The following is a 26,653-nucleotide window of genomic DNA, read 5'->3' on the forward strand; positions in this document are numbered from 1 at the left end:
TACTCTTTTTATTTATTTATTTTTTTTTACATATGTTCAGACATAACACACCTCCATTCAAGTTACCCAAAACACAATTTCTATGCATAAAAGCCTCAAGTGGAAAGTGTTTTTGTTTACTTCTGTTATAGTCGTAATCTTTTAATGTCCTCGCTGCGGAAATCTACCCTTAGAGCCAAGACTTGCCGAACCTCTGCAGGGGTCAGACGCCAAGTCAAAGGCCCAGAGTTGGGTCCCCAATAATCCAGGATCTCAGACACCTAAAGGAAGAAAAATGCAGTCAAACAAAATTCAAAACAACACCGTTCTTATACTCATGGACCAGTTTTCAATGATTAACATTTTAAATGGCAGTCAAAAAGCCACATACTCTTTCTAAGTTGAGAATAGTTGCCATCTGTGCGAGTCGGGCAAACTTATCCCGGATGGTCCAGGAGGTGACCGAGGAGAGGTAAGCAACCAAAGCGCGCAGCTCCTTATCAAACTGTAATCCACCAAGCTGCAAACCAGAATGGATAGGACAGTTAGGATGTCTTGTCACTTAAAGCAAATGTGTGCCTGTTCATTTGTGCAGGGCAGGTTTACATCTCACCCTGCTGAAGGTGCATTTGAACACAGTCTTCTCCATCTCCATGGCTATGAGACTGGTCATCAGGCTAGTTAGAGTATCATAGATGACTGGTGACAGGCCCACCTACAGAGAGGCATCTTTAGAATGGGTTTGTGTGAGCATGTGTAAAGTGGATTAAAATGAATATACCTTAAACTCAGCCATGAGCTGCTCCAACTGGACAATGAGTTGCTGAACCCAAGGATCATTGGCTTCATACTCACCGAACTCTTCCTAAAAAAATAAAAAAAACAACGCATAACTTATCCTCAAAAAGATTCATAATATAAGGAATATAACATCATAAATGTTCTTGGTATTTCTGTTTCTATCATTGTCAACTCAAGTGCAGACTGTTTTATTTCCACTCTTTATCAGTAGTAGTAATAGATATTGCAATGTTAACATATCTTACCTCTTCAATATTGTGTGAGACAGACAGGAAGCTGCTGATCCAGGGTTTTACTTGTGGCCTGATAGAGGTGTTATTAAGCTCCTGTAGACCCTCCTGTACATACATAAAACATTAATACAAACCAATTTTAAAATCTACAAACAGATGACATACACAGACATTCAACAGTTTGGGTAAATTATAAAAGTATTGAACACATCACCATTTTTCTCAGTAAATATATTTCTAAAGGTGCTGTTGACATGAAATTTTCACCAGACGTCGGTAACAATCCAAGTAATCCATACATACAAAGAAAGCAAAACAAGTAAGTTCAGAAATTGTGTAATAAAGTAGAATGACACGGGGAAAAAGTATTGAACACATGAAGAAAGGGAGGTGCAAAAAGGCATGGAAAGCCAAGACACCAGCTGAAATCTATCAGTAATTAGAAAGCAATCCTGCCCCTTGTCAGTGGAAATTAATATTAATTGGTTCAGTCCCAAACTATGGCCTATAAAAAGGTGTCTCATGACCAACGTGTCACACAAGAAACATTTCATGATGGGATAAAAGACCTTCGCAACCTTATTGTTGCAAAACATACTGATGGCATTGGTTACAGAAGGATTTCTATACTTCTGAATGTTCCAGTGAGCACTGTTGGGGCCATAATAGTGACAGTAAATACATTTATAATGTTACAAAAAAAGATTATTAAATTATGCTGTTCTTTTAAACCTCATTTTCACCAGACATTCCTGATAAAAAAATGTTTCACAATTTTCAAAAATATTAAGCAGCACAATTTTTTTTTAACATTGTTTTCAACATTGATAATAGTAAGAAATTTTTCTTGAGCACCAAATCAGCATTTTAGAATGATTTCTGAAAGATCATGACAATGAAAATATAGGAGTAATGGCTGCTGAAAGTTCAGCTTTACCATCACAGGAATATATTAAATCGTTTAAATCTTTATACATATAAAAATAGAAAGCAGTTTTTAAGTGTAATAGTATTTCACAATATTACTGTTTTACTGTATTTTTAAATGCAGCCCCAAACTTTTGAACAGTAGTGTATTAACAGTTTTTCACTGACCTGGAGGAGGTCCTTGAAATTGCTGGAGGTGTTGACCAAATCAGATAGACAGCTGTCTATCTTAGCCTTTGCATGATCCGAGCCCGCCCCTTGACTGAACAACTTGGCACAATCACTCTAAGATGGAAAGAGAGAAAACAATTCATCGTACCACAACAAGTTAGTTTTTTGGACTGATTTTACGATATGTTTATGAGGCTTATAAAATTCTATCTGCATTGACTACATGGAAAAGATGTAAAAATTCCTCTTTTTGTGTTCCATGGAAAAAAAGTGCTATATTTTGAGATATATAGGATATTTGCTTCTGGTGGTTGACTGAAAAATAAAATCAAAGTCATATTACACAGACCTCTAGATTCTTTTTCAGGGTGCTGATATTCTCACTGCAGACCTCCACATTATTGAGAGCCACCTGAGAAACAAACATATCAGATAACACACAGGAGTGTGTGTTTAGTGAGAACTAGGTACACGAAAACAAGTGAAAACGTGACATGACATCATAAATTCAGACTGTGTTTAAGTTTGTGTGAGATAGAAAGACTTGATGCTGACCAAGTAGGCACTCTTTGCCTGCTCCTGGCTCTCAATCCCAAGCGTTTGTGTGAGATTTGTTATCTTGCCATGCTGCAGGCTGCTCTGCATCAGACTGACGGCACTGCTGACCCCACGCTGCAGGTCCTGCAGAGCACTGACTGGATATCCAGCTCGGAGCTTACATACTAACACCTCTCTGCATACAAAGAAAGAGATGCAAAGGGTATAGCGAATGATTAGATATTCAACAACAACGGTTTCCAAAAATTCTCTGAATCTTCAACCACCACTACAATAACTCTTCAAATGCACAACATTAACAAAATACACTGAGGCTAATTACATTCCAAATTTGTGCGCATACCTGAAGTCTGTCTCCAGAACACTGGTCGCATGATTGATCATAGCACACACACAGTCAGAACTGCTGCTGGTGAGGGCCCGGCTGATGCATTTCTTCACTATGTAGAACACATCATCCACCATGCTGGAGTTCAGCTGACCCACCTCAGCTGTGTCCATGGCAACTGCCTATAAAATCATATTCATCATCCATTGAGGACATGGATTCTGCCAAAGAAATGTATCTGCAATTTAACAATGGCAAATGTCTTCCAATGTAGGAAGGTACACTATAACGTTCAATAAAAGCATTTATTCCTTTTACAAAAAAAAACTTTCTGACCCCAAACATTTGAATGGACACTACATGTGCCTGACAATAGCTCTGACATCTCTGATGTTGTACATTGTAATGTACACAAGTTATTGACTGTACAGGTGCATCTCAATAAATTAGAATGTCGTGGAAAAGTTCATTTATTTCAGTAATTCAACTCAAATTGTGAAACTTGTGTATTAAATCAATTCAATGCACACAGACTGAAGTAGTTGAAGTCTTTGGTTCTTTTAATTGTGATGATTTTGGCTCACATTTAACAAAAACCCACCAACTCACTATCTCAACAAATTAGAATACTCCATAAGACCAATAAAAAAAACATTTTTACTGAATTGTTTCCACGACATTCTAATTTATTGAGATGCACCTGTATATGTGTCCCACCTTGTTGACGGACTCTCTCATGTAATACTCCTCCATGGGAATGTAATAGCCAATCAGCTCCTGCATAGTGCGGCTCAGCTGGCAGTTCTTCAGTAACTGCATTAAACTCTGCTGATGCTCTAGAAAACAAAACATAAACAAACATGAACAATGCCAGCAAGTAATACTGATGAGTATAAATTTACATAAATCAGCATATTCAACAACATATTCAACACATTTTGCCTACATCCAATTTGTATAGCCTAGTTAGTTACATATATTTCTTTTTAACAGGCAATGATGTGTTGCCTATATGAGCATCATGTGCAGCAGCATTTGTGCTAACTTCTAGGCTACAGCTGATGACAGTTGTCATGACATGTACTTGCAGCAGAATTTTGTTTCATAGAGTAGTTTCATATCCCATAAAAAGCTAGGTGTTACCTTGTATAACCGCTTCATCTGCCATTGCATCTGCAACCTCAAAGTCAGCCACTATTCGCCGCCTCAAGAATCGAAAGTACAGCTCGGCTCTCGAGTTCATTAAGGTAACCTCACATAACACAGGATCCAGGTCTCTAGATTAAACATACAACAACAAATAAAACACCTCGTTAGTGCAGTCAAACGATTAATTGCATCCAAAATAAAAGTTTTTGTTTACATAATATATGTGTGTGTACTGTGTATATTTATTAGGTATATATAAACACACACACATACAGCATATATTTTGAAAATATTTACATTTACATATATATATTTATATCATTATATAAATATATTTAATATATAAACGTAACATATTTTTCTGAAATATATACATGCATGTGTGTGTATTTATATATACATAATAAATATACACAGTACACACACATATATTATGTAAACAAAAACTTTTATTTTGGATGTGATTAATCGCTTGACAGCACTACCCATGTATTCACAAGATAAACAAATAAACAATTATAACACAGACCGCACCTAGGTTCAATCTTTTCTGTAGCCATGCCCCTCATCATGCTGCTCTGGATAACCTGAAACTATAGCGAAACAAAAATAAAAAGTATTGTATAACTACGTCAAAGTACACTTTATTCATGGTGCAAACATTAAGTATAGTACATAAACACACTAATGCAGCATACAGTATAGACACTACACACACCTTATTGTTATAATCTCTCTGTTGGACGAATTTGTCCACTATTTTCTGAGCCTGTTTATCACACTCATTTTGAAGGTGTGCGAGGAGTGTGTGCAGTCGGCCTGGTCCATAGTATGTTTCCACTATGGGCTGATGGGTTTCAACAATGCGTGCAATACCTAACAGGTACAGACAAAGGCTGGTTGATCTCGATTTGTTTAAACATAATAAATATTGCTAAGTTAAACAGTGATGCTCTTACCTTCAAGAAGCAGTGTGAGTGTGTCAGCAAAAATGACCGGTGCCCTGCGTTCGCCGAGATCAGAGCCAACAGCCAGGAGTAAGTTCTCCTCTGCCTTACTGGCCAACTGAAAGAAAAGTAAGCAAAAGACACAACTTTTAATTTTAGAACCCAAGTAACTAAACCAAAGCATTCTCAACTGATTTCAACGGTCATGTAAAGCAGGCATAAACACATGCTCCTACCTGACTGCAAAGGTACTGAGCAAAGCGTGCAAGTCCCTGCTCATGCAGTCCCAGTAAAGGAAGGATCTTGAAAAAGCGCTCCACTTGAGGTAAGTCACCTGTGGCAACTGCCTCCTCCAGTCGCGTTGTGACAAGTGCCTTCAGATTGCGCTCTGCTTCCTGAAGCAATGCAAGGCTGGCTTCAACTGCACTGCCTGCACAATGTATAATATACAGATAACACAATAATGTATGTATCTTATTCTGAGTATCTCGGTGCATTAGCTTAAACAATATATGCACAATGTCTATTGTTTCTACAAATCACATTTAACAATTTGCATAACACTGTTTGTAACAGACTCTTACAACTTGTTTATAGCAGACAACTTACAGTTGCAGGGCAACCACATTAATATACAATGTAACTGATGTGCAGTAACAAGTGTGCAAACTCAACTGTTCAAAAGCATGAAACCAGTGAGAGTTTTTTAATAGAAATGAATACTGTTAATCAACAAAGATGGCATTAAAATGACAAATGTAATATTTAAGTTGTAAAATCTATTAAAAAAGAAAGCAGTTATTTTAAACTAATAATATTTCACAATAGAGGGATTTCTTTAGAAAAGATTTAGTGTATATTGTATAAAAGTATAGTATATATTAGTGTAGTGTAGTGTATATTATAGTAGATACAAGGGTGACTTATTAAACTGCAAAGCCATAACCATCCAACAAGTAGCTTTTTAAGCTGTTAAGATGTCAGATTAATCATTCATTTGTTATGAATAATCATACAATTTTATTTGCATTCATTAACTTTCAAATAAAAAGAAAAAAAATCTAATCAGATAAAATACTTCTTTTGCCAAACATATTTCACTGGATTATCCACCAATAGACAAGAAACATGGTTATTGAAATATAAACTCTTTTTTGTTGAATTGTTCAGCCAAAACATCCATATCATACATTCAATTTCTAACACCAAGCACCCTTGTCATACGCATACATATTTGAAAATGACTCAAAATATTACTATTCAATAGTTTCAGTGATAATACTTGTTGCTAGAAAACCCCAAAAGTACTCACCCTCTCCACCCTGCTTGCTGAGCTCAATCACAGACTGGTCAAGAGAAAGATAGCGATGAATGTGGGCGGCAGCCTGCTCATAGTCCTGGTTACGCAAGGCTGTCTGAACACCATCTGTGCAGAACTTCAGATCTAGAATATCATCTGCCCTCTGAATTGCTTGGTACAGCCTTTTCTGAAACAGAACCAGGTGCAAAGCTTGAGTGGAAGCTGTCATACTGTCATTCTGATAGAGTGTACGTATCATACGAATGTGTATGTTGGGCACCTTGGTGAGGTCCAGCTGTCTGACTTTGCTGCTCACGTTCTCTGCCAGGCTGCAGGTGAAGCTGATCATGCCAGACAGCTGCACTGCATCTCCCTCGATCAGCTGCAAGTTGGGTCTGAGGAACACACAAAAACACAATTTATCAGCACACTATATTCTGTTTTCTCAGTTCAACAGTATACGTTAAGTGTCAAACACACACACACTCACCCCATCCTCTGCAAGGCGAGCATCTTTGTTTCTATGTTACTCTGCTGTCCCATAAGAGCGCCCAACTCCATCTGCACTTCCGCCTGTCAGGGAGGTGCGTTTGTAAACAGTTCATGCCAATGCATAATCAACATGCACACAATCTCGCAGTTGAGGCACAAGTTAAGTTTTTATATATATAATCAACAAATTAAAACAGCTGACGAGCGTTTATCTACCCTTATTAGTAGTCCAGCTCACATAGACTAACCAACACTGTGTCTCCACTAATAAATATTCACCTCTTCTCCACATAGCTGCGCATACACTCGCTCCAGATCCTCCAGCTCTGTCAGACCCTCTATGGTGTCGGACTGCACGGCGGAGAGCCCCGCCGGACCACCGCGACGACACCCCGGTGAACTGACTTCATCCATGACAGCCCCACATCCACACAAACTGCGTCACTTCCGCTGACTCTAGCGCGTCACACAACTGTTAGTGTGCGACTTTACTCCCATCTAATGGTAGCTTTCTTTTGTGTGTGTGAAAAGGTTAAATGCCTCTCAAGCAGTGTGTAAAACATAATTCATAATTCATGTTACTTCATGAATTTTTAAAAAACTTATGGGAATGTTTAGGCCTACATTAGGCTATAATAAAGAATTTGGTATGCAGTGTGGTTATATAGGTTCATAGGACAACAGAATACAAAAGTCACTATAGCTTTTCTTTACCATTGTACAGTGATAGAATTAGATTAATATCATGGCACTTGGCTATCTGTTGCATCGTACCGAATTACTATTATTATATTACAGTGGTGGCTAAAATTATTAGAACACCAGTATTTAATTTTCACCAGCTAAAAATGGTTTTAAGTCAGTTATTTCTACCTTTTGTTGTAGTGTGTCAGCAGGAAATATCATTTTACATTTCCAAACATTAATTTTGCTATTAATTGTAATAATCCAGTGAGATTTTTGTCTGACAGCAGCCAGTGCTCCACACAGAGATCTGATCTCATCATCACCCAGTCGGTCTGGAATGACACGAAGAAACAGAACAAACTGAGACAGACTAAATCCAGAAGAACTGTGGCAACGTCTCCAAGATGCTTCAAGAAAACTACCTACAAAGCTACAGTACTGTTAAACGTTTTAGGCACTTGTGGAAAAATGCTGTAAAATGAGGATGCTGTCAAAAATAATGTCATAAATAGATTTCCTTTATCAATTAACCTCTATTAACTAAATTAAATCAAAGTTTGGTGTGACCATCCTTTGCTTTCAAAGCAGCTTTTGCCCTATAGGTGCACTTGCACATAGTTTCTCAGGTAGCTTTGCAGGTAGGTCTCTTGAAGCATCTTGGAGACGTTGCCACAGTTCTTCTGGATTTAGTCTGTCTCAGTTTGTTCTGTTTCTTCATGTCATTCCAGACAGACTGGATGATGATCAGATCAGATCTCTGTGTGGAGCACTGACTCCTTGTGCAAACAAAAATTTCACAGAATTATTCAAATTAATGGCAAAATTAATGTTTGGAAATGTAAACTGATATTTGCTACTGACACACTACAGCAAAAGATAGAAACAACTGACTTAAAACCATTTTTAACTGGCAAAAATACTAACCATGCCATATACATAGTTGTTTACATAATGAATACCATGGTACTACAAGTATTCCATGTCCAAAAACACATTAGATGAATACTAGGAGTGACAGATTCAGTGACAGGGAAACTGAGAGAGGAGTTGATAGTAATGGCTTTATATAAGAGAGAGTAATCCGTCTTTATTCTCCTCTCCCTTTAGATTTACGCAATGACATAATCCAAGCCTGTCAATCAGACAGAGGCTTGTCCACTGTGTGTGTATCAGAAATTACCATGCTGGAATTAAAATGACAGTCCTGCTGGGATTTTTTCCATCTGTTTGTAAATTGTGTGTGAGTGTGACAGAGAGTGAGACAGAGAATGAGAGAGAGAGACAGAGAGACAGCCAATACTCTAAGCCATATAGAACCATTGTCATTGGAGGTATATACTTATTTTCTGATTTGATGAACAGTGTAACCGGAAATAATCTTTAATCCCACAGTTTTCCCCCTTTTTAATAATCAGATGTCACAGCCCCCGTTTATCCATCGGGCTCAACAGTTGGCTTCAAAGTTGCAGTTCTTTTCTGAAACAGGAAGGTGAATGGGACCTCAAGAAGCTTTGGATTATTTGTACATGATTGTGTGTTAAAGTGTAAATGTAAGGTGCTCCAGTGCGTGTGGTCTTCAGTTTAAAAATCTGGCTGTTCAGCGGAATGCATCTGCTGCTGTTCATTTTATTCTGCCTCAGTGAGTAAAAGTCTTTTTTATATTCAAACTTGTGTTTGTGTGTGTAATATCATAGTTTGTCTTATCGTACATATATATATATATATATATATATATATTTATATTGTGTGCTTTTCAAATTCTTGAATAGATGTGAATTAGTGGCCATGGTCATAGGGTATAGTATGCTATACAAACCATAAAAGTAGTGTCCAAAAAGAAAGAATTTTTTTTGAGGCTCAGAAATGGCTGATGTTGCTGTAGGTAATGTTCCTGAACTAAATGTATGAGAATTATCCTTTATATTTTTCTTTTTAAATAAAGATAGAGGTGGTTTGAGGAGAGAAATGGGAAAAATGGAGGAGATTTGTCTTTTCGAGCTGTTCTGCAGCCAGATTAAATGTCATTTTTGCTCTGGGTCTAATCCCTAGATTAATCCATGTGACGTACGACAGCATCTAACAGTATAGTGAAATAGACACGCAGACATAAAGATACGTTAAATGTTACCACATACAGAGTATGTGGTCTTAATAATATCATAGAGTTCCAGAAGACATGTCAGCTAACAGTTCTGTTAGTTTATGCCATATGCCAATTGTAAAAATTAAAGTGCATTTGCAATCAGAGATCTAATATTTTAATACTGTTATGTATTATATTTACATTTTTGTCTTTTTAAATAATATTATTAATGTGTTACTTATTTCCTATTTTATTGCCTAATTCCTGACTGCACTATGTCTGTACTTTTCTTCTGAATTGGAAGCTCCTGTCACCAAGGCAAATTCCTGTGTGTAAACATATCAGGCAATAAAGGTCTTTCTGATTCTGAACTGCTTTAATTTTTTTTCTCTCAGGTCTCTGTTCTTCTGTGCTGAGTGCAGCAGTAACACCTCCATGTAGTTCTGTATACAGGGGCTTTGCTGAATGTCTGGTCACTCTGGGTGACAGTGTGAGCTCCAAGGCTGATAACCCACAGGACATCAACTCCATTTGCAAGTGAGCCACGTTCACACACAAATACACCCTCAACCGAATACAACTTTTTAAAAATCTCAATACATTGCACTTTTCACATCTGCAGGTCATGGGATGCTTTCCAGGTGTGCGTGAGTGGTGTTTTGTCAGGCTGCCGAGGTGATGCAGCGGAAATTTGGGAATCTTTGAGAGCGGAGTCCAGGAAAACAGCATTTGCTGGTAACCTCTACGACATGTGTGCCAGTCGTACTGAAGCTGCGACTGCAACCACACCTCTGGTTCCCAACACTGATCAAAGTAACCAGGAAACACTCAAAGGACTCGCTCATTCTGTCAGCCACTCAGTCAGTAAAGAGCTGCTCCTGATATGCTTCTCTCTTCTCCTGCTGCTTTGGATGTAGCCTATCCATTTAACATAGCTGAACTGATGCCAGTGACAGTGCTACAGGCACGTACATGTATCTGCATAGACGCTTTATCTTGGTATATTTTATTTAATTTTATGTGTAATTTAATATGTAAACTCTTTGCTAAGATATTCAAGACACTTATGTATTTGCTTGTTTAACAATTATGACAAAAAGGTTTCTATAAAAATCAGTGATGTTCTGGACTCAAATCTAATGGTTTGGTACAGGATTTAATATCTGTAGTTTGTGTCAAAAGATCATAATTATATAATATTATATATAATTATATTAATAAATTATATATGTTATATATAAATTATATACAAGTGTCTTGAAGTATTTGCAAAATACATTTATAATATCTGCAATAAAATTCAAAGCAAAATGATTTAGTTATTGTATTTTTTTTTATTTTATTTAAATGATTAATATGATTTGGTGATTTTAAGTTAAACACCTTTTATAAATCAGGTAGACATCAAATTTAAAGGGATAGTTCCCCCCCCAAATTAAAATTCTGTCACTAATTACTCATCGTTCCAAACCCGTAAGACCTTCCTTCATCTTCGGAATACAAATTAAGATATTTTTGATGAAATCCAAGAGCTTTCTGACCCTCCATAGACAGCAACGCAACTGTAATGTTCCCAGGTCCAGAAACGTAGCAAGGACATCAGTAAAACAGTCCATGTGACATCAGGGGTTCAACCGTAATTATATGAAGCTACGAGAATACTTTTCGTGTGCAAAGAAAACTAAAATAATGACTTTATTCAACAGTTCTTCTGTCGGGATACTGGTCATGATACTTTCCATAATGGTGGAAGACAGAAGAATTGTTGAATAAGTATTCTCGTACGAGAAAGTATTCTCGTAGCTTTGTAAAATTACGGTTGAACCACTGATGTCACATGGACTATTTTACTGATGTCCTTACTATGTTTCTGGACCTGGGAACATTTCAGTTGCGTTGCTGTCTATGCAGGGTCAGAGAGCTCTCAGATTTCATCAAAAATATCTTAATTTGTGTTCTGAAGATGAACGAAGGTCTTACGGGTTTGGAAGGTCATGAGGGTGAGTAATTAATGACAGAATTTTCATTTTTGGGGGAACTATCCCTTTAAATACATATCCAATATTTGTGCTGGAGCGCCTCCAGGGTTGGGAAACACTACAATATAGCTTCATCCATTAGTTCAAGCATTAAATCTCAGTCCAGTTCTTCAATCAGAATAGTCTTTCTGTTTTCCTCTGGCTTTGGGAAGTCATCCCCTGCTTCTGCTTGACTGGAGAAGGCAGGACTCTGCTGCTTGACTGAGGTTCTCTTAGTGGAGACATTAATAAGCAGCTGAGATTGATCAGTGGCCACAGCATCTGACTGAGGCCAGTGATACAAACTTGTAACAGCTTCTGATTCCGTGTCATCACCAGAGATGACCTGAATCTTTGGACGGATCACACTCTGAAAAATGTAACATGTAAATCACATTGAGATACTGTTATAGTATTTATTCATATTTTAATGGTTTTAGTTTCAGTTAATTGAAATAACCCTGCACTTACCTGTGACATTGTTGGGAATATCAGGCTATTTTCTTCATCATCAAGGTCTGGAAGATCCTAGGGAGAAATCGGGAGCATCAAAAATGTTATTTGCATTACATTATAAATATTATACAAAGTTTCTGTATAAATCAAGTATACCGTGCAGGGAAATTCTATTCATTGTAAAAGCAAATTGAAGTTATATTGATGTGAGCAATGGTGTAAGTACTCACATCAATTGTTAACGCTGGTTCATCTGACAGGGTGATAGACTCTATTTCATCCTCAGAGATCAGTTCAGTGACGAGTGCTCCAGGACCTGCGACTGAGACTAAACCGCTCTGAGGTGACTGTGATGGTTTTGTGGGAACACTCATTTTCTGGTACTTCTCCTCTTCAGTCTTCAATCTTCGGGTTGAATCGCCAGTCTGTTTCTGGTCAAATGATGGATGGAGAATCTGTTCTGAAACTGTCTGCTGTCTCTCTGGTTTTGACTGGTCGGATTGATTTTGATCAAGTGTTGTTTGGATAATCTGTTCCTCATCAGATGCAGATTTGAAAGTGTAGTCCATCTCTGAAGCTGATGGATCAGTTTGTTCTTGCTCTGTTTTTGAAGTGTCAGTCTCTGCAGTTTCTGGTGTTTCGTCTTGAGGGCTCTGATCCTCAGTAACAGGACTTGGAGGCTCTATGATTCATAAGGGTAAGCCATAAGGTTTTAATGATGCTGTATGTCAGAAGGAGGTGAGAAAATATGAGTGTGTGTATACACTACTGTTTAAAAGTTTGGGGTTGGTCATTTTTTGAAAGACGTATCTTATTATATTACAGTAAGAACATTAATATTGTGAAATATTATTGCAATTTAAAATAGATCATTTTAATTTTATTATGTAATTTATTCCTGTGATGGCAAAAGCTGAATTTTCAGCTGACTCAAGCCTTCAGTGTCACATCAGAAATCCTTCTAATATGTTGACTTGGTGCTCAAGATTTCAACAATTCGTATTATCAATGTTGAAAACAGTTGTGCTCCGTAACATTTTTGTAGAAACTGGATATATTGTTTTCAGGATTTTTTGATGAATATAGAGTTCAAAAGCATTTATTTAAAATAGAAATCTCTTGTAACAGTCAAACTTTAATGCATCTTTGCTGAATAAAAGTTTAAATATATTTGTAAAAAACTTAGTCTCCCCAAACTTTTGAACGATAGTTAATATGTGAACAGATTGTGTGTTTGCCTTTCTCCAAAAGCTCTCGAGCCTGCCGTCGTCTCAGTGCGTTCTCTTTGATAGCAGTCAATGCATCCAAACTCTCCTGGATCTTCCTTCTCTCTCTCGTTTCCCACATTTCTCTTTCTTTTCGCTCATCTTCCAAACCACCAGCTGCCCATGCCTCTGCACATGCTCTGTGAATTAATGCAAACTTCAGTAAAAGACTCAACAATTGCCTCTAGATGAACTAGTAACAAAGACTATCCCTAACTGACCATGGCGGTTGTCAGACAATTAATGCTATGGGACTTTAGCACAGAAAACAATGTTGCTAACCTGTCTTTTGGAAAAACAGGCCGGTCATCTAGATAGGTCAGCTGCTTGAGATGCACAACCAGAGTCTTCCTGTAGTTTGGGATTTTTTTGATGACCTCATTACCCATTAGATTTAACACCCGCTGGCAAATTCAAATAAACATGAATTAACTTCTTGCAATTCAGTCCACATCCAGAAGTAAGCATCACTGATCATGTATACGAGGAAAGAGATACACTGTTTTTACCAAGCCGGGCATTCTCTCTAGAACACCGACGAGGGCTGGATCTCTGATGCGGTTGTGAGACAGATCAAGAACACTGATAGATAGACAGTGTGATAGCTCCTCCATGTCACACACATTCTCCAGCGAGTTATGGGAGATCTGCAGCGTAGACAGCTCACTCAAGCAGGCTGAAAAACAAATGATAAATGACTTTATGGTATACTGAGGAACAGGGAACAGTTGTTAACAATACATTGTGTGGTGCCATTTTCATTTGTGTGTGCAAGTACTCACACATGTTCTCAATGACCTTGATATAATTGTTTGAGACATTGAGGGTGCAAAGCTTGCTGAGTGGTTCCAGGTTTTCCAGAGTATGAATTAGATTCTGATGGAGGAAAAGACAGCGAAGCTCTGTCTGATTCTCCAGATTTTCAATCTTGCGAATGCCATTGCATTCCAGCCATAGGCAGCGCAGGCCAGTATATTCCTCCAAACCCTCAATACAAGAAAAACCTACAATGCAGAAGTAACAACTTCACATAAAGAGCTGAAAAGAAAATAACATAAAGATGCAATATTAAAACAGTCTTACAAATGCAGAAATTTCAAACCTTTATAGTGAAGATAAAGTGTGTCATTCAGCCTTGGCGTCAGGTACAGTTTGTTTTTCTTGCAGTGCTCCCTTAAAAACTGTTTGGTAATTCTTAGATGATACAAGAAAAATCATTCAGTATTTTGCTCTTCTTAGACAACAACATATGTTTTCCCAAGCAAATATCATACAGGTATTATAAAAATGCGTATTTTATTACCTGGGACCTGAATGCATTGTGCTGCTCTCTGATGCTTTGGTTTCTATTGTGTCAGCGTTAACCTTTGTCCCATCAGCAGCTGCACTCTGAGACTCCTGGCCTTTGAAAGACATTGTATTACTATTGGGCATTTTCCAAAAAAAGGGTACAAAATCAGACATTGAATTATTATTATTTTTTTTTAAAGTAAGCTTTTTTTCCTTTTATCAAAAATAATTATCAGTAAAAGGGGGCACTTACCCTTAATAAAATATTTATTGTCTACCAAATGTTGGTTTGTGGGTGTATCAGTTTTCATCATTTTACAGAACAGGAAATAATACAGTAACATGGCTGTATAATATGTTGGAAAGAGATAAATAATTGATTTTTTGATATTTAAATATGTAAATGGTAATTAAAAATAGCTAATAATTAGTTAAAATAACAATATGTTTATATTATTTCAATTGTTCGATGCAATTAAGACCTATGTGTCAAACATGCTACTTTTAGTTTAGGCTATGTTAGAAAATAACTTAATGTCGCGGCACCCAAAGTGTAGTTACAGTATTTGAGTCACTGCCATTTTGAATAAAAGTCGGAGCAGCATGATATAACCACGAAAGAACAGAATTTAAAGATAATATTCCGGTACATTACAAAATGATTAACGCCGGACAAGACTTTGTTGCCGAGTCAGTTGTTTTAAGTCTGTTATTTTGGTGATGGCCTTTGAATGTAGACTTTACGTTACCTGGAACAAAAGACACAACACCTTCACTCGTGTCTTTTTCTTCAGATTCAGCCCTTGTTCCTTCCTCCGCGTTCACTGTTGTGGATACGTTCATTTTTGTCCGCATTTCGCAATGATATTGGACCACCGACCAACCGTTAACTTAGCTTAATAGCTGCTAACAGTGCTTGCCTTGAAGTTTGCTTAGTTTCCATAGAGACCGGACGCGAATGTGCGCTTCTCAAGAGGCGGTTCGATCTTCTGCTGGCAGGTGGCAGGCAGCTACTGAATCCTACAGAAGCCGTGGTCTGCCTGTGCTGATAGACCTACTTACGGATTTAAAGGGGTCATATGATGCGATTTCAATTTTTCCTTTCTCTTTGGAGTGTTACAAACTCTTGGTGCATAAAGAAGATCTGTAAAGTTGCAAAGACTAAAGTCTCAAATCCAAAGAGATATTCTTTATAAAAGTTAAGAGTCAACCACGCCTACCTAAAACGGCTCTTCTAAAACGCCCCCACATATCTACATCACTATCGTCATGCCTGGAGCTGATCCGTGCTGGTTGCTGAGGAAATACATCAACTTCAGCATAAATGTCTTTGCATGACATTTAAGTCTACAACCAGAGAAGACTGAGGAAATTCTTTTGGGAAAACTACTGTACTATATGTAGCATGTGCAGCAATGTACTATAATAAAGTACAGATAGCCTACTGAGAGGACAAGTAGGCTGTGCTTTTTTATTGCAGTATGTTAGTGCAGAAAAAATTAGGCCCGTTTCCAAAGAAAACACTACCCAAATATCAGGTTGTAAACCCAAAATTTAATCAGATTAAAGACAAATTGAGTGGAATAGAAATTCTCAATTGATTTTTATAACAATATAGTTGTGGGTTAAGGATACAATGTGTACAGTATATGTGTTAATCGAACATTTGCAGAAGAAAAAGATATCCTATATATACAGTATATATATCATGTTCTTCTTATTAATTAGGCCTATACCTACAAAATACATGCTACCAACATTCAGCATACTAGCCTGTTTAATGTCATATTTAAACTCTAAATGAATGATGGATGCTAGTAGGCTAAATATGCCAGTGCAGCATCTATTTCAATATCACTCAATAATTAATTTTCAGTGTATGACAGGGGCAGTTCTAAACCTTTATTATGTGGGCTTTGTATCTAATGGTCTCTCTGAGGGCTAAGCCCCCTCACGAAATCCTAGAACTGCCCCTGGTGTAAAAGTACCATTTAAATACATTTTTACATGTAATTTTAACATATACATTTTCGACTGGAAAAAAAATGAAAATCCTTATTAGAAGTGAACAAAACTACTGATTAGTCAAACTAATATTGTAACTCCGTGGTTTCTCTATGTCTGGATACTGATTCGCACTTCACTCCTCCTAGATAAAGAATTGGAGGAGTTTTCTGTCTGTGTCTGATTTTCATAGCTTCTCACAACACAAACATCGAAACATGCTATTAGCATCCTTCCTTAAGAAAACATACAGCAAAGAGTCAGCGAGTGGATTTAAATACACTAAGATTCCTGACACTGTGAGTAAATAACCATGAAGTCTTAGACCAAGCTCAAAGGAAAACATAATAATGATGTTTTGAATAATGCTTGGCAGAAACAACACTGTGTAATTGAAAAGTACTAGGGCCAGAATCCTCAAAATCCTCTTCTGTTCATCAGGGGTTATTGTGACCGAATTAGACAGTGCCTTCCATGATCCCACAAAGGAAAACAAAACCAATGGATAAGGCATCAATAAAACAAATACACTTAAGATAAATGCATGTCCCACCTTCCCTTTAAGTGCAACAATCACATCGATCACAATAATTCCACTTGGTATTGCCCAAACCAACAAGCATATCAGAGCTAAATTTTTAGAAGTATTATGAAGTCGGTACCAAACAGGGTATTTGATCATTATGTATCTTTCCACAGAGATACAGACCATGAAGCCAACATTAACTATTATGCACCAGGAATAAATATAGTAGATAAATGCAATAACAACACTGAACGTACAAAAATTCAGCACAGGTCTGAAACAAATCTGTATGAAATCAGCAATAAAGAGGTTTATGACAAATACGGGAACAGTATGGTTAGGTCTGACCAGACAGTACAATCCATAGAATGCCAAAGACATGACAAGAAACTCAACGGAGAAAATAATCCATATAACCACAGTTTGAACTGTGGATCCGCAAAGCATTTTTTCCAGAAATGTCCACTTCAGATCATCAATTTCCCATGGAAATTGACTTATTTCCAGCTGGAGTGTCCTATTGGTTGACATTCCAGTATAAACCATTTCCTGTGTCTTGGATGGACTCTGGATGGTCAAACGATGACAAAAACGAGTTATTTTTTTGTTCTGTTATCACAGTTTCCTTATTAGTCTTTATAGTTTCCAAAATATCAGAAGATGCAATATTTAAAAATATATATATTATTAACCATAGTTAAGTTGCAAAAGTTTGTGTCCTAACCTTTTTTCTTTTCAGTCTTGATTGCCCAATTTTCTGAAAATATCCTCCATCTGTAGTAGTCTGTGAATTTAGGAAGGCCCCCTAAGAACTTACACAATCTCAGTGGATGGAAGAAACAGATAATACTCCGTCCAGAGATTCTCTGTCAGTTTCATTTAAATGAAAGCCAGTCTTAAGGAAAATACAATTTGTGAAATCAAAGGGTTCACCCTCAAGTTGTTACAGATTTATGTGAGTTTCTTTCTTCTGTTGAACACAAAGAAGATATTTTGAAGAATGTTGGTAACCAAACAATTTCTGGTTCCCATTTGAATTCTACAGAATTTTTGTTGCGAAAAAAAAAAAAAACTTCTAAAGAATGATGAATATCCCTTTAAGACCAGTCCACAGATGAATGCCATCTGAAGTCCACCTTTACAAACATTATCTTCAGCTATAGCATTTTATTTAATTGTTAATGGCAGAAAGAGACATAATGATGGAAATGTACAGTCCATGTATGTGCAGATTTCAAAAGGAAGCTTTGTGTAGATATTTAAGATGAAAAATCAATTTCGATAATAGTTTTACTGATGAAAACTTGTGAAACAGAGTAGAGGAGCTTCATTAAACACAAAAATTATAAGCAGGAATAAAAAAAACAAAGTAAATTGCTAATTAAACATACAATGTTCATTTATAACGCACAATAGAAACATGTCCGAACATACCTTGGATTCTGTGGTGATTATTTGTCGTATCAGTTTTTGTGAAAGTGACACTTCAATTGAGCTGAAATACATGACAGATTTTTTTCTACAGTCTCATAGTAGAATCATTCATTTATTTCCACAAAAGACAGTATAAAATACTTAAATTCTTGATGGCTAGCCTATTTATATACATTTACAACACAAAGTAAAATTACTGCATAATCTGATTGTAACATTTTCAAATATAATAAATTCAAAATAAAAGTAGTATTCTGAATCTGATAAATAATTCCCTAGACAATGCACTTTGACCCTACAAACATAAAGAACAAAAGAAACGGGTTTACCTGACAATGAGCTGCTGCTGCTGGTTGATTATGGTTGAAAGTAACTGATGAAGAAACAACAGAGAGGGAGGAGCCGCTAACACTTAACCAGATCCATCCACCATGAGCTCTGCATTTTTATCACATCATCATGCAATCAGACTAATATTTGGCTAGCATTTCCTGAAACTTAATTATGCTCACAGTGATCGACAGAAATGAGTAATGATGAGTACTCAGTAAAGTGGTTAAATGCAATAAATTGTTTCCTGTGTTGTCTTTGATACTTGACACAAATGAAACTTTATACACATTGTGTTAAGGGGGATCAAAATGAACATAGCAGCTGCTGAATTGAAGGACTACACCTGATTTTCATGTAGCTTCTTACAAGACAAAAATGTAAGCATGCTATGAGCATCCTTCCTTATGAAAACATACAGCAAAGAGTCAGCGAGTGGATTCAAATACATCATGATTCCTGACACTGAATGTAAAGAATCATAATAACTACTTATTCCATGCTTAAATGATACTGCAAAAATGATGTTTTGTACAGTGCTTGGTAGGAACAACACAGTGTAATTGAAAAGGACAAGAGCCAGAATCATCAAAATCCTCTTTCTTTCATCAGGGGTGACTGCGACCGAATGAGACAGTGCCTTCCACGAACCCACAAAGCAAAACACAACCAGCGGATAAGGTACAAAAAACATAATTACATTTAGAAGAAATGCAAGTTCCACATCCACTTTAACTGCAATAATCATATCAATCACCATATATCCACAGAGTGTTGCCCAAACCAACAAGCTTATCAGAACTAAATTCCTACACGAATGATGAAGTCAGTACCAAACAGGGTATTTGATCATTATGTATCTTTCCACAGAGATACAGACCATGAAGCCAATGTTAACCATTATGCTCAGGATATAAACATGAAATACAAAAAAAATGCCATTCTTTTGTTCATTCAATGTACAAAAATTCATAACAGGCTTGACACAAATCTGGATGATATCACAAACAAATAGATTTATGATGAATAAAGGGACAGCATGGTTAGATCTAAGCAGACAACACAAGCCATAGAGTGCCAGACACATGACAACAAACTCAATGGAGAAAATAATCCAGATTACCACCATTTCAGATGAAGATGCACAGATAGCTGTCTTCATAGATGTCCAATTTAATTTCTCCAGTAACAAAGCTAAAAAGTTTACTTCCAACTGGAATGTCACGTTGGTTGAGGTTTCAGGGTAGGCCATGTTCTGTGAACTGAGTTTAGGACGTTCAAACTTAAATAAAAACAAAGGTGATTTTGGTTCAAAATTCATGTAATTGGCTTTATTCATGTACATTACAATAACGGTGTTTTTGAAGCAGATGAACTTACAGTTTAGTAGAGATGTTGCTGCCAACCTCTATTGAGAGACGCACAGATGCTTAATCTCTCTCTCTCTCTCTCTCGCTGTCATAACTGGTTGATTATGGCTATGATTATGATTAAATTAGTCTGTTATCAACGGCTCAAGCCTAAAAAATACAAAGTTTAAAATTACCTTTTGGAATTTGCAAGGTAGGCGTGAGATGAGATACATAGGAAATTAATCCTACACACAAGAGCGTTTTAAGGACAAAAAGCTGACGAATGTCTTGAAATACAACATTTGAACAATGTCTTGAGGTGTGGTAACTGACCGTAATACTGTAAGCGGAATAATTGACTCCACTACGCATCGTTGCCGCATCACCACCTCAGGTGCACATCAGTTATCAGCATATGGCACTGCAGAATGCCCTGGAACAAGTGTACATGTACAGGGAGTGTTTTATCGGTAAGTTACTTTATTTGTTTTTATTTTATTTTTATTACCCCAATTGTCAAAAAAGAATGAATTAACAGATCAAATGTATTATTATCATATGCTTATTAAAACACATATACCTTCATTGTATGTTGTGATTTAGATTTCTGTCTGTCCTGTCAGTTTTAGTGATACTCCTCAACCTGAAACACAGGACAAGAATTTGCTTCATTTCCATTAGAAAATAATCTACTAACAAGCGGTAGAAAATACTTGAAAATGTAAATATGTATGGCTCTCTTCAATAGCCTAATCAATTTAATTACTAATATGGCTTTAAAAATCAAACTCAGTGCTGATTGTAAAATGCAACATCTACTTGCCAAAATCTGGATTTTATGCATTTATTTATATAAAAATGTTTCTATAAAAAATCTGGTAATTATAAAATCTGTAGTGTTGTTTGTATACTATAATACAGTTAAGGTTAGATGATTTTCCAAACAACAAAGTCCCCCCCCCCCAAAATTAACTCTAGATGCATGACTATGCAGACAAAAACAAAACAAAACAAAATATCTAAGAAATGAATAATGAGCTCACAGTTAAAAAGAACAAAGGAAGGGTTTTACCTGACACAGAGGCTGTTGGCTTCTATGGTTGGCAGTAACTGATGAAGAAACAACATTACAGAGAAAGGGAGGAGTTCTTAATGCTTAATTGCCTCCATCCTCCATTATGCATCTGCATTTAAGTTAATATGGGAGAGTACTAAGAGTAATAGTCAGCTAAATGTCCTGAAATGCAATTAAGATAACTCTGGATTACAAGAATGAATAATGGTGAGTGGCTGGTAAAATGGTTAACTTGGCTGTGTATGAAATTTAATATTTCATTACATAAATTACTTCTGTGACTTTACAATTTAAGATAAAGAAACAAAAGATCTGTGTACATCGTAATAAAAAGGATCATTATTACATGTGATTTTATAAAAAAATTGTTTTATTGAAAAAAAAACAAACTGCAAAATATTTTACCACAAATACTACAGAACACGCATGTCATTTAGCAATTAAAACTCATGCAAAGGGTTCCTACTCATGGAAACATGCTCAGAGGCCAAACTGAACCACTGAAGAACTGGCAAAGCCTCCAACACAGCATGTTTTACAGGTAATACAGAGCACTGAACTTTGTGTTTAGTAAAACAACTTTTCAGCACTTCTTTACTCATGACTTCATCCTCTGATAATTTAAACAGATTGTTTTGTTAAGCACAACGTCAATAAGCGATAGTTTCAGATCCAGAATCTCTCCAGGGACTTGCTGGCTGGTTTATGTACAAATATATAACTCGTTTCAGGTTGATTACATTAATGTTGAATTACTATTGATCTTAGATCTCCTGCAAACCAACGAGTTAGGGGTGGAAGAATAATAAATCATAGGGAATCATGTATTTTTTGTATGTATTACTGGTGTGTGTTATTAGTTTTTTACCTAGCAACAGCCTATAAAAATTCATTTTTTCTGTATATTTTTAATAGAAAGAACTGCAAAGCAATTGATAAAAACAAATGTGCAATCTGCAAAAGCAGGACATAGAGGAAAAGATCACTCCATACACTACTATTCAAAAGTTTGGGGTCAGTAAGATTTGTTTGATGTTTTTGAAACAAGTCACTTATCTTCACCAAGGATGCATTTATTTGATCAAAAAAAAAAAAAAAAAAAAAAAAAAAAAATTTAAATATTACTACTGTTTTCTATTTCGAGTTTCTAAAATATAGTTTATTCATGTGATGGAAAAGCTGAATTTTTAGCTTTGCTGTCACATTAGATCAATTTCATAAATCCCAGCTAAAAGTATACTTTTTATTTATTTATTATTAAACCCTAAACTTTTGAATGGCAGTGTACATTCATTTATGTGGGCATATTTTGGCTACATTACAGAGTGATTGAAAATTAGACATGGTAAAAAAGTAAAGTTTAAATGAAAGGTGCTTATCTTTGAAGAGCTGTTGAAATATATACTGATAAAAACTGTCTGTAAGAAAACCTGAAAAAATCCACTTTCCTCTTATCAATCATGACAATCAGATCAGCTCAAGCCCTTTTAATGATACGCACATGACGTGAGTTAATAAATCCCAGCACTGAATGACTATTTATGTATAAAATGAATAAAGCAACAAGTAGCCAAACCATCAGGACTGTTAACTCAATCGGAGATTCCAACCAAATTAATTCAGTGCCAGACATATTAGAGTGTTTATTTTATTTTTGGCCTTTATGACACTTGTATTTATATGGATAGTAGAGAGAGTACAGGGAGCGATGGGAAAACAATTAGGGCCTCGCTGGAAATGCTTAACCAGCAGGACTGTCTTGGTTAACCAGCTTTACCATGCTGGGGTGCGTTTCCCAAAAGCATCGTTAGCTAACTGGTGGTTCGTTCCATTGAACTTGCGACCATAGTTGCTTTTGAGAAACGCACCCCTGGTCGATCAGATTGATCAAACTACATTGAGCAACCCAGCTCATTATGCACATGTGCACTAACTGCTCCAACATATAAATTGAGAGTTACAGCATTGAGAAACACAGATTGAACACATGATGCAGCCACATAATACAAATGTCTGCTGAGAAATAAAAGCAATAATGATACCCTTAATTTCATGGAAATTACTGGAAATAGTTGACAAGCAAAAGCAGAAACATGTCTCATGTGAGGCCTACCACCTTATTTAAGATGTTTTTCTACTCTTTTACTGTGCTAGCATAAACCCTTTTACATACAGATTTGCTGAGCTGCTAAAGGAAACGTACTACTATACACTGCAATTTGTCTTGTGCTTTGTTGGTAAACTTCAATAAATAAATAAATAATTCCTTAGACCATCTCAGCTGGGTATAATCATAACCTTGACCCTCATGACGCCTTCCAGATAAAATGGTGAATCAGCCTCTCTGAAAAGATCAATGAGAGCACAAAGCACATGAGCGAGTCTAACCCTCACCTCTGTCCAAATGGCTTTCTTCATTAAATGACACCGAGACTGGACAGACAGTTATGTACATCAAAACTGTCCATTTAAGGAGAAACAAACACACAACCATACGAAATGCCACTTTCAGAAAGTGCTCCTGGTTCCTCAAAGGAAGTTCCTCTGGGCTTGGGAAGTCTTACAGACATGCCAATCAAATTATGATTAAAGCATCTGATCAAAGCACGCTTTGGATTACTCGTACTGAAGAGCAGAATGGTTTAAGATGAAACTCTGGTGGACCTTCCTCCGGGCCGCTGTGGTTTGTTGGACACCCTCTTGTGTTGGGACTTCTACAGGAGTCTAAAAAAACCCTCTGTAGCTAAACCGTTTACCTTGGGGGACATGCATACGGTTGAAGAGCGTGCATGAGATTCGAGTTAGAGTAAGAGAAACTATTGAGAAGAACCTACAGTACAGTCTCTACTTCCACAGACACCCAGCAAGAGTGACCATATTGCACTGGGAAGGCGACTGAGCCAGTTCCAACATCCTCTCATGTCTGTTTTAAGGGTCTGTGAGCCCTGCTCCAATCGAAGCACTTTAAGCTTCACATTGCATTCCCTCATTCCACAGAAAGTGCCCTCAGGGTCGCTGGCAGGCTCAGGGGGTACTGAGGCAGCATGGCAGCATGGATCTTCCCTTGCTGAAGAAGAGCTGATGGAAAAACTCAGGGCAGAGTGCAGTGTGGAGGGAGGTCAAGAGGTGGAAACTGGAAGGTTTCATCGCTGCTAAAAGCCACTCACTCGCTGGGGTACGTGGGGTAGTGCGTTGGGGGTTGGGGGCAGCCGTGGCCCACAGGAAGGGTTGAGTGTCGTTCTGGAGGAAGGAGTTTAGAGAAGAGATCAGTGTCCACTCCTGGTTGAGTATCACCATAGATGTCACCTGAATGAGGATGAGAGGTGTTAAAGTGATAGTTCACCCAAAAATGAAAATTCTGTCATTAATTGGTCTGAATAGCACAGTCTGTTTAACATAGCAAAAACAGGCTGCTTTAAAGCACTAAATAAAGTGATTTGTGGGTTACTATACAGATTTTTTTTATTTCATTAAATAAAAAATTATAAACAGTCATCAGAAATGTTCTTAATACAAGGAGACATATCATATTTACACTACTGTTCAAATGTTTGGGGTCACCAAGATATTTTATTGTTTTTAAAATCATAATAAACAAACAAAAATATAACAGTCTCTTAATCTCACCAAGGCTGTTCATCAAAAATATAATAATAATACAACAGTAATATTGGAAAATCAATCAATTTAAAATAACAGTTTTCTATTTCTGTATATTTTAAAATGTCCCTTATTCTTGTGATGGCAAAGATTTTTCAGCATCATTACGCCAGTCTTTAGTGTCACATGATCCTTCAGAAATCATTCTAATATGCTGATTTGGTGCTTAAGAAACAATTCCTGTTATCAATGTTGAAAACAGTTGTTCTGTTTAATAATTTTGGGGAAACTGTGATGCATGTTTCTCAGGATTCTCTGGTGAATAAAAAGTTCAAAATAACATTATTTGACATTATAAATGTCTTTATTGTCACTTTTGATCAATTTAATGCCTCCTTGTTGAATAGAAGTATTTCTTTCCAACAAGTAATTTCTTTCCAAAACAAATCCTACAGACCGCAAAATTTTAACGCTTATGTGCATTTAAACTGAAATTTATTAAAGTGTAACTATGTAAACATTTGAATCATCTGCATCGAGTCGGATTTGATAAATAGGTGTTGTCCGTATGTTTGTCACTTTGTGTGGAACACTGTGTTGTTTCAAATGTAAAACACCTATTTTTTTCAAACATTTCATTTATGTTGCTTCATAGAAGACTACATGTCACAAGGTTGTTGATAAAGAGTTTAAAGGGGTCCTATGCTTTTTGACTTTTTCAACTTTAGTTAGTCTGTAATGTTGCTGTTTGAGCATAAAAAAGATCTGCAAAGTTACAAAGCTCAAAGTCCAATTCAAAAGGAGATATTTTATTTAACAGAAATCACAATCGCAGGCGGCTATGGTAAGGGCATGACATTTCCCGACCAGGCGCCGAGTGCTGCCAATCACAACACACACTGACCCAGCTAACCAATCACAGCACATTTCGTATTTCAGAAGGCGGGCCTTCATTTGATACAGGAACTATTCGAGCCAACTGGGGAGAGAGGTGTTGTAATAATGTAAAATATGTGAAAAATAATGTGTTTTTCAAACAACCTAGAATGAGAGCCTGTTCTAGTACACCCCAAAAACTAAATTAAGACTTTGTAAAAGAGCATAATAGGACCCCTTTAATATTGTGTTTTTCAGCACATTTCCTGGGAGTGATACTTGCAACTACAACAAAAATTCAGTTAATATGGCTTGTGAAATACATACAGCACACCTATACACAGTTCAGTCTCACCGTTGGCAGTGTCTACTCCAGCCTGTGATCCGGTGATGTGGTGCCAGAAAGCACTTCGTGGTAAGATTGCTGTTGGGGTGCAGGGGTAGGACGTCCCCTCTGAACCCTTAGATAAAAGCTGGGGAGAGACAGAAGAAGAGAGATGGGAAAGAATTTCAATTAGGTTGATAACACAAAATTATGGCTTTGGTTCTGGTGTTTTGAAAGTTGTATGACAGGAAGAAAATCAGTTGATTTGCCCTGCAATCTCTCAAGCTTTGTTTTAATAAGCACTGTGTGTGTGTGTGTGTGGGGGAAGCCAGCATTACCAGGCAGCAACATCCTCTGACTGAGGCCATCTGCACAGCCACCAGCCTGCCTGCCTGCCTCACACCTGTTCCCCTCTCCTCCACTCCCACTGGCCTCACGCGGGTAAAA

The 26,653-nt window shown here is 36.9% G+C and overlaps 4 protein-coding genes across 5 annotated transcripts in view; 1 reads left to right on the forward strand and 3 right to left on the reverse strand.

Annotated features, from left to right (window-relative positions):
- Positions 1-19: 19 nt before the first annotated feature.
- Positions 20-7,360, reverse strand: LOC107750533 (conserved oligomeric Golgi complex subunit 4-like). The gene is made up of 19 exons (XM_016565958.1): positions 7,165-7,360; positions 6,884-6,966; positions 6,674-6,788; positions 6,406-6,580; positions 5,330-5,523; positions 5,106-5,211; positions 4,865-5,022; positions 4,681-4,739; positions 4,141-4,274; positions 3,715-3,833; positions 3,013-3,179; positions 2,667-2,844; positions 2,461-2,523; positions 2,109-2,225; positions 1,026-1,118; positions 761-844; positions 593-694; positions 371-499; positions 20-260 (listed from the first exon to the last, which is right to left on the reverse strand). The coding sequence occupies exons 1-19, from the start codon at positions 7,297-7,299 to the stop codon at positions 126-128; spliced, it is 2,346 nt and encodes a 781-aa protein (XP_016421444.1). The 5' UTR covers positions 7,300-7,360; the 3' UTR covers positions 20-125.
- Positions 7,361-9,033: 1,673 nt separating this feature from the next.
- On the forward strand, positions 9,034-10,615 carry nrn1lb (neuritin 1-like b). Its single transcript, XM_016566136.1, has 3 exons — positions 9,034-9,211; positions 10,051-10,192; positions 10,278-10,615. Exons 1-3 carry the CDS (start codon positions 9,178-9,180, stop codon positions 10,570-10,572), a joined length of 471 nt encoding a protein of 156 aa, XP_016421622.1. The 5' UTR covers positions 9,034-9,177; the 3' UTR covers positions 10,573-10,615.
- Positions 10,616-11,791: 1,176 nt separating this feature from the next.
- Positions 11,792-15,539, reverse strand: dnaaf1 (dynein axonemal assembly factor 1). Its single transcript, XM_016566102.1, has 10 exons — positions 15,339-15,539; positions 14,698-14,792; positions 14,497-14,588; positions 14,177-14,398; positions 13,904-14,070; positions 13,677-13,798; positions 13,368-13,534; positions 12,360-12,820; positions 12,145-12,201; positions 11,792-12,043 (listed from the first exon to the last, which is right to left on the reverse strand). Exons 1-10 carry the CDS (start codon positions 15,537-15,539, stop codon positions 11,792-11,794), a joined length of 1,836 nt encoding a protein of 611 aa, XP_016421588.1.
- A 7,523-nt stretch (positions 15,540-23,062) lies between these two features.
- Positions 23,063-26,653, reverse strand: part of LOC107750535 (docking protein 4-like) — a 46,057-nt gene continuing 42,466 nt past the window's right edge. Inside the window, exons 8-9 of one of the 2 annotated variants that reach the window (XM_016565961.1) lie at positions 26,237-26,354; positions 23,063-24,645 (exon numbers count right to left, since the gene is read on the reverse strand). In XM_016565961.1, the coding sequence (XP_016421447.1) occupies positions 24,569-24,645; positions 26,237-26,354 (195 nt within the window). In that variant the 3' untranslated portion in view covers positions 23,063-24,568. Of the gene's footprint in view, positions 24,712-26,236; positions 26,355-26,653 lie in introns of both variants that reach the window. The other variant, XM_016565960.1, reaches the window with a different exon arrangement.

This window comes from Sinocyclocheilus rhinocerous, unplaced genomic scaffold (assembly GCF_001515625.1).
Source record: "Sinocyclocheilus rhinocerous isolate Xijiao unplaced genomic scaffold, SAMN03320098_v1.1 scaffold19, whole genome shotgun sequence".
In the NCBI taxonomy this organism is placed as follows: domain Eukaryota; kingdom Metazoa; phylum Chordata; class Actinopteri; order Cypriniformes; family Cyprinidae; genus Sinocyclocheilus; species Sinocyclocheilus rhinocerous.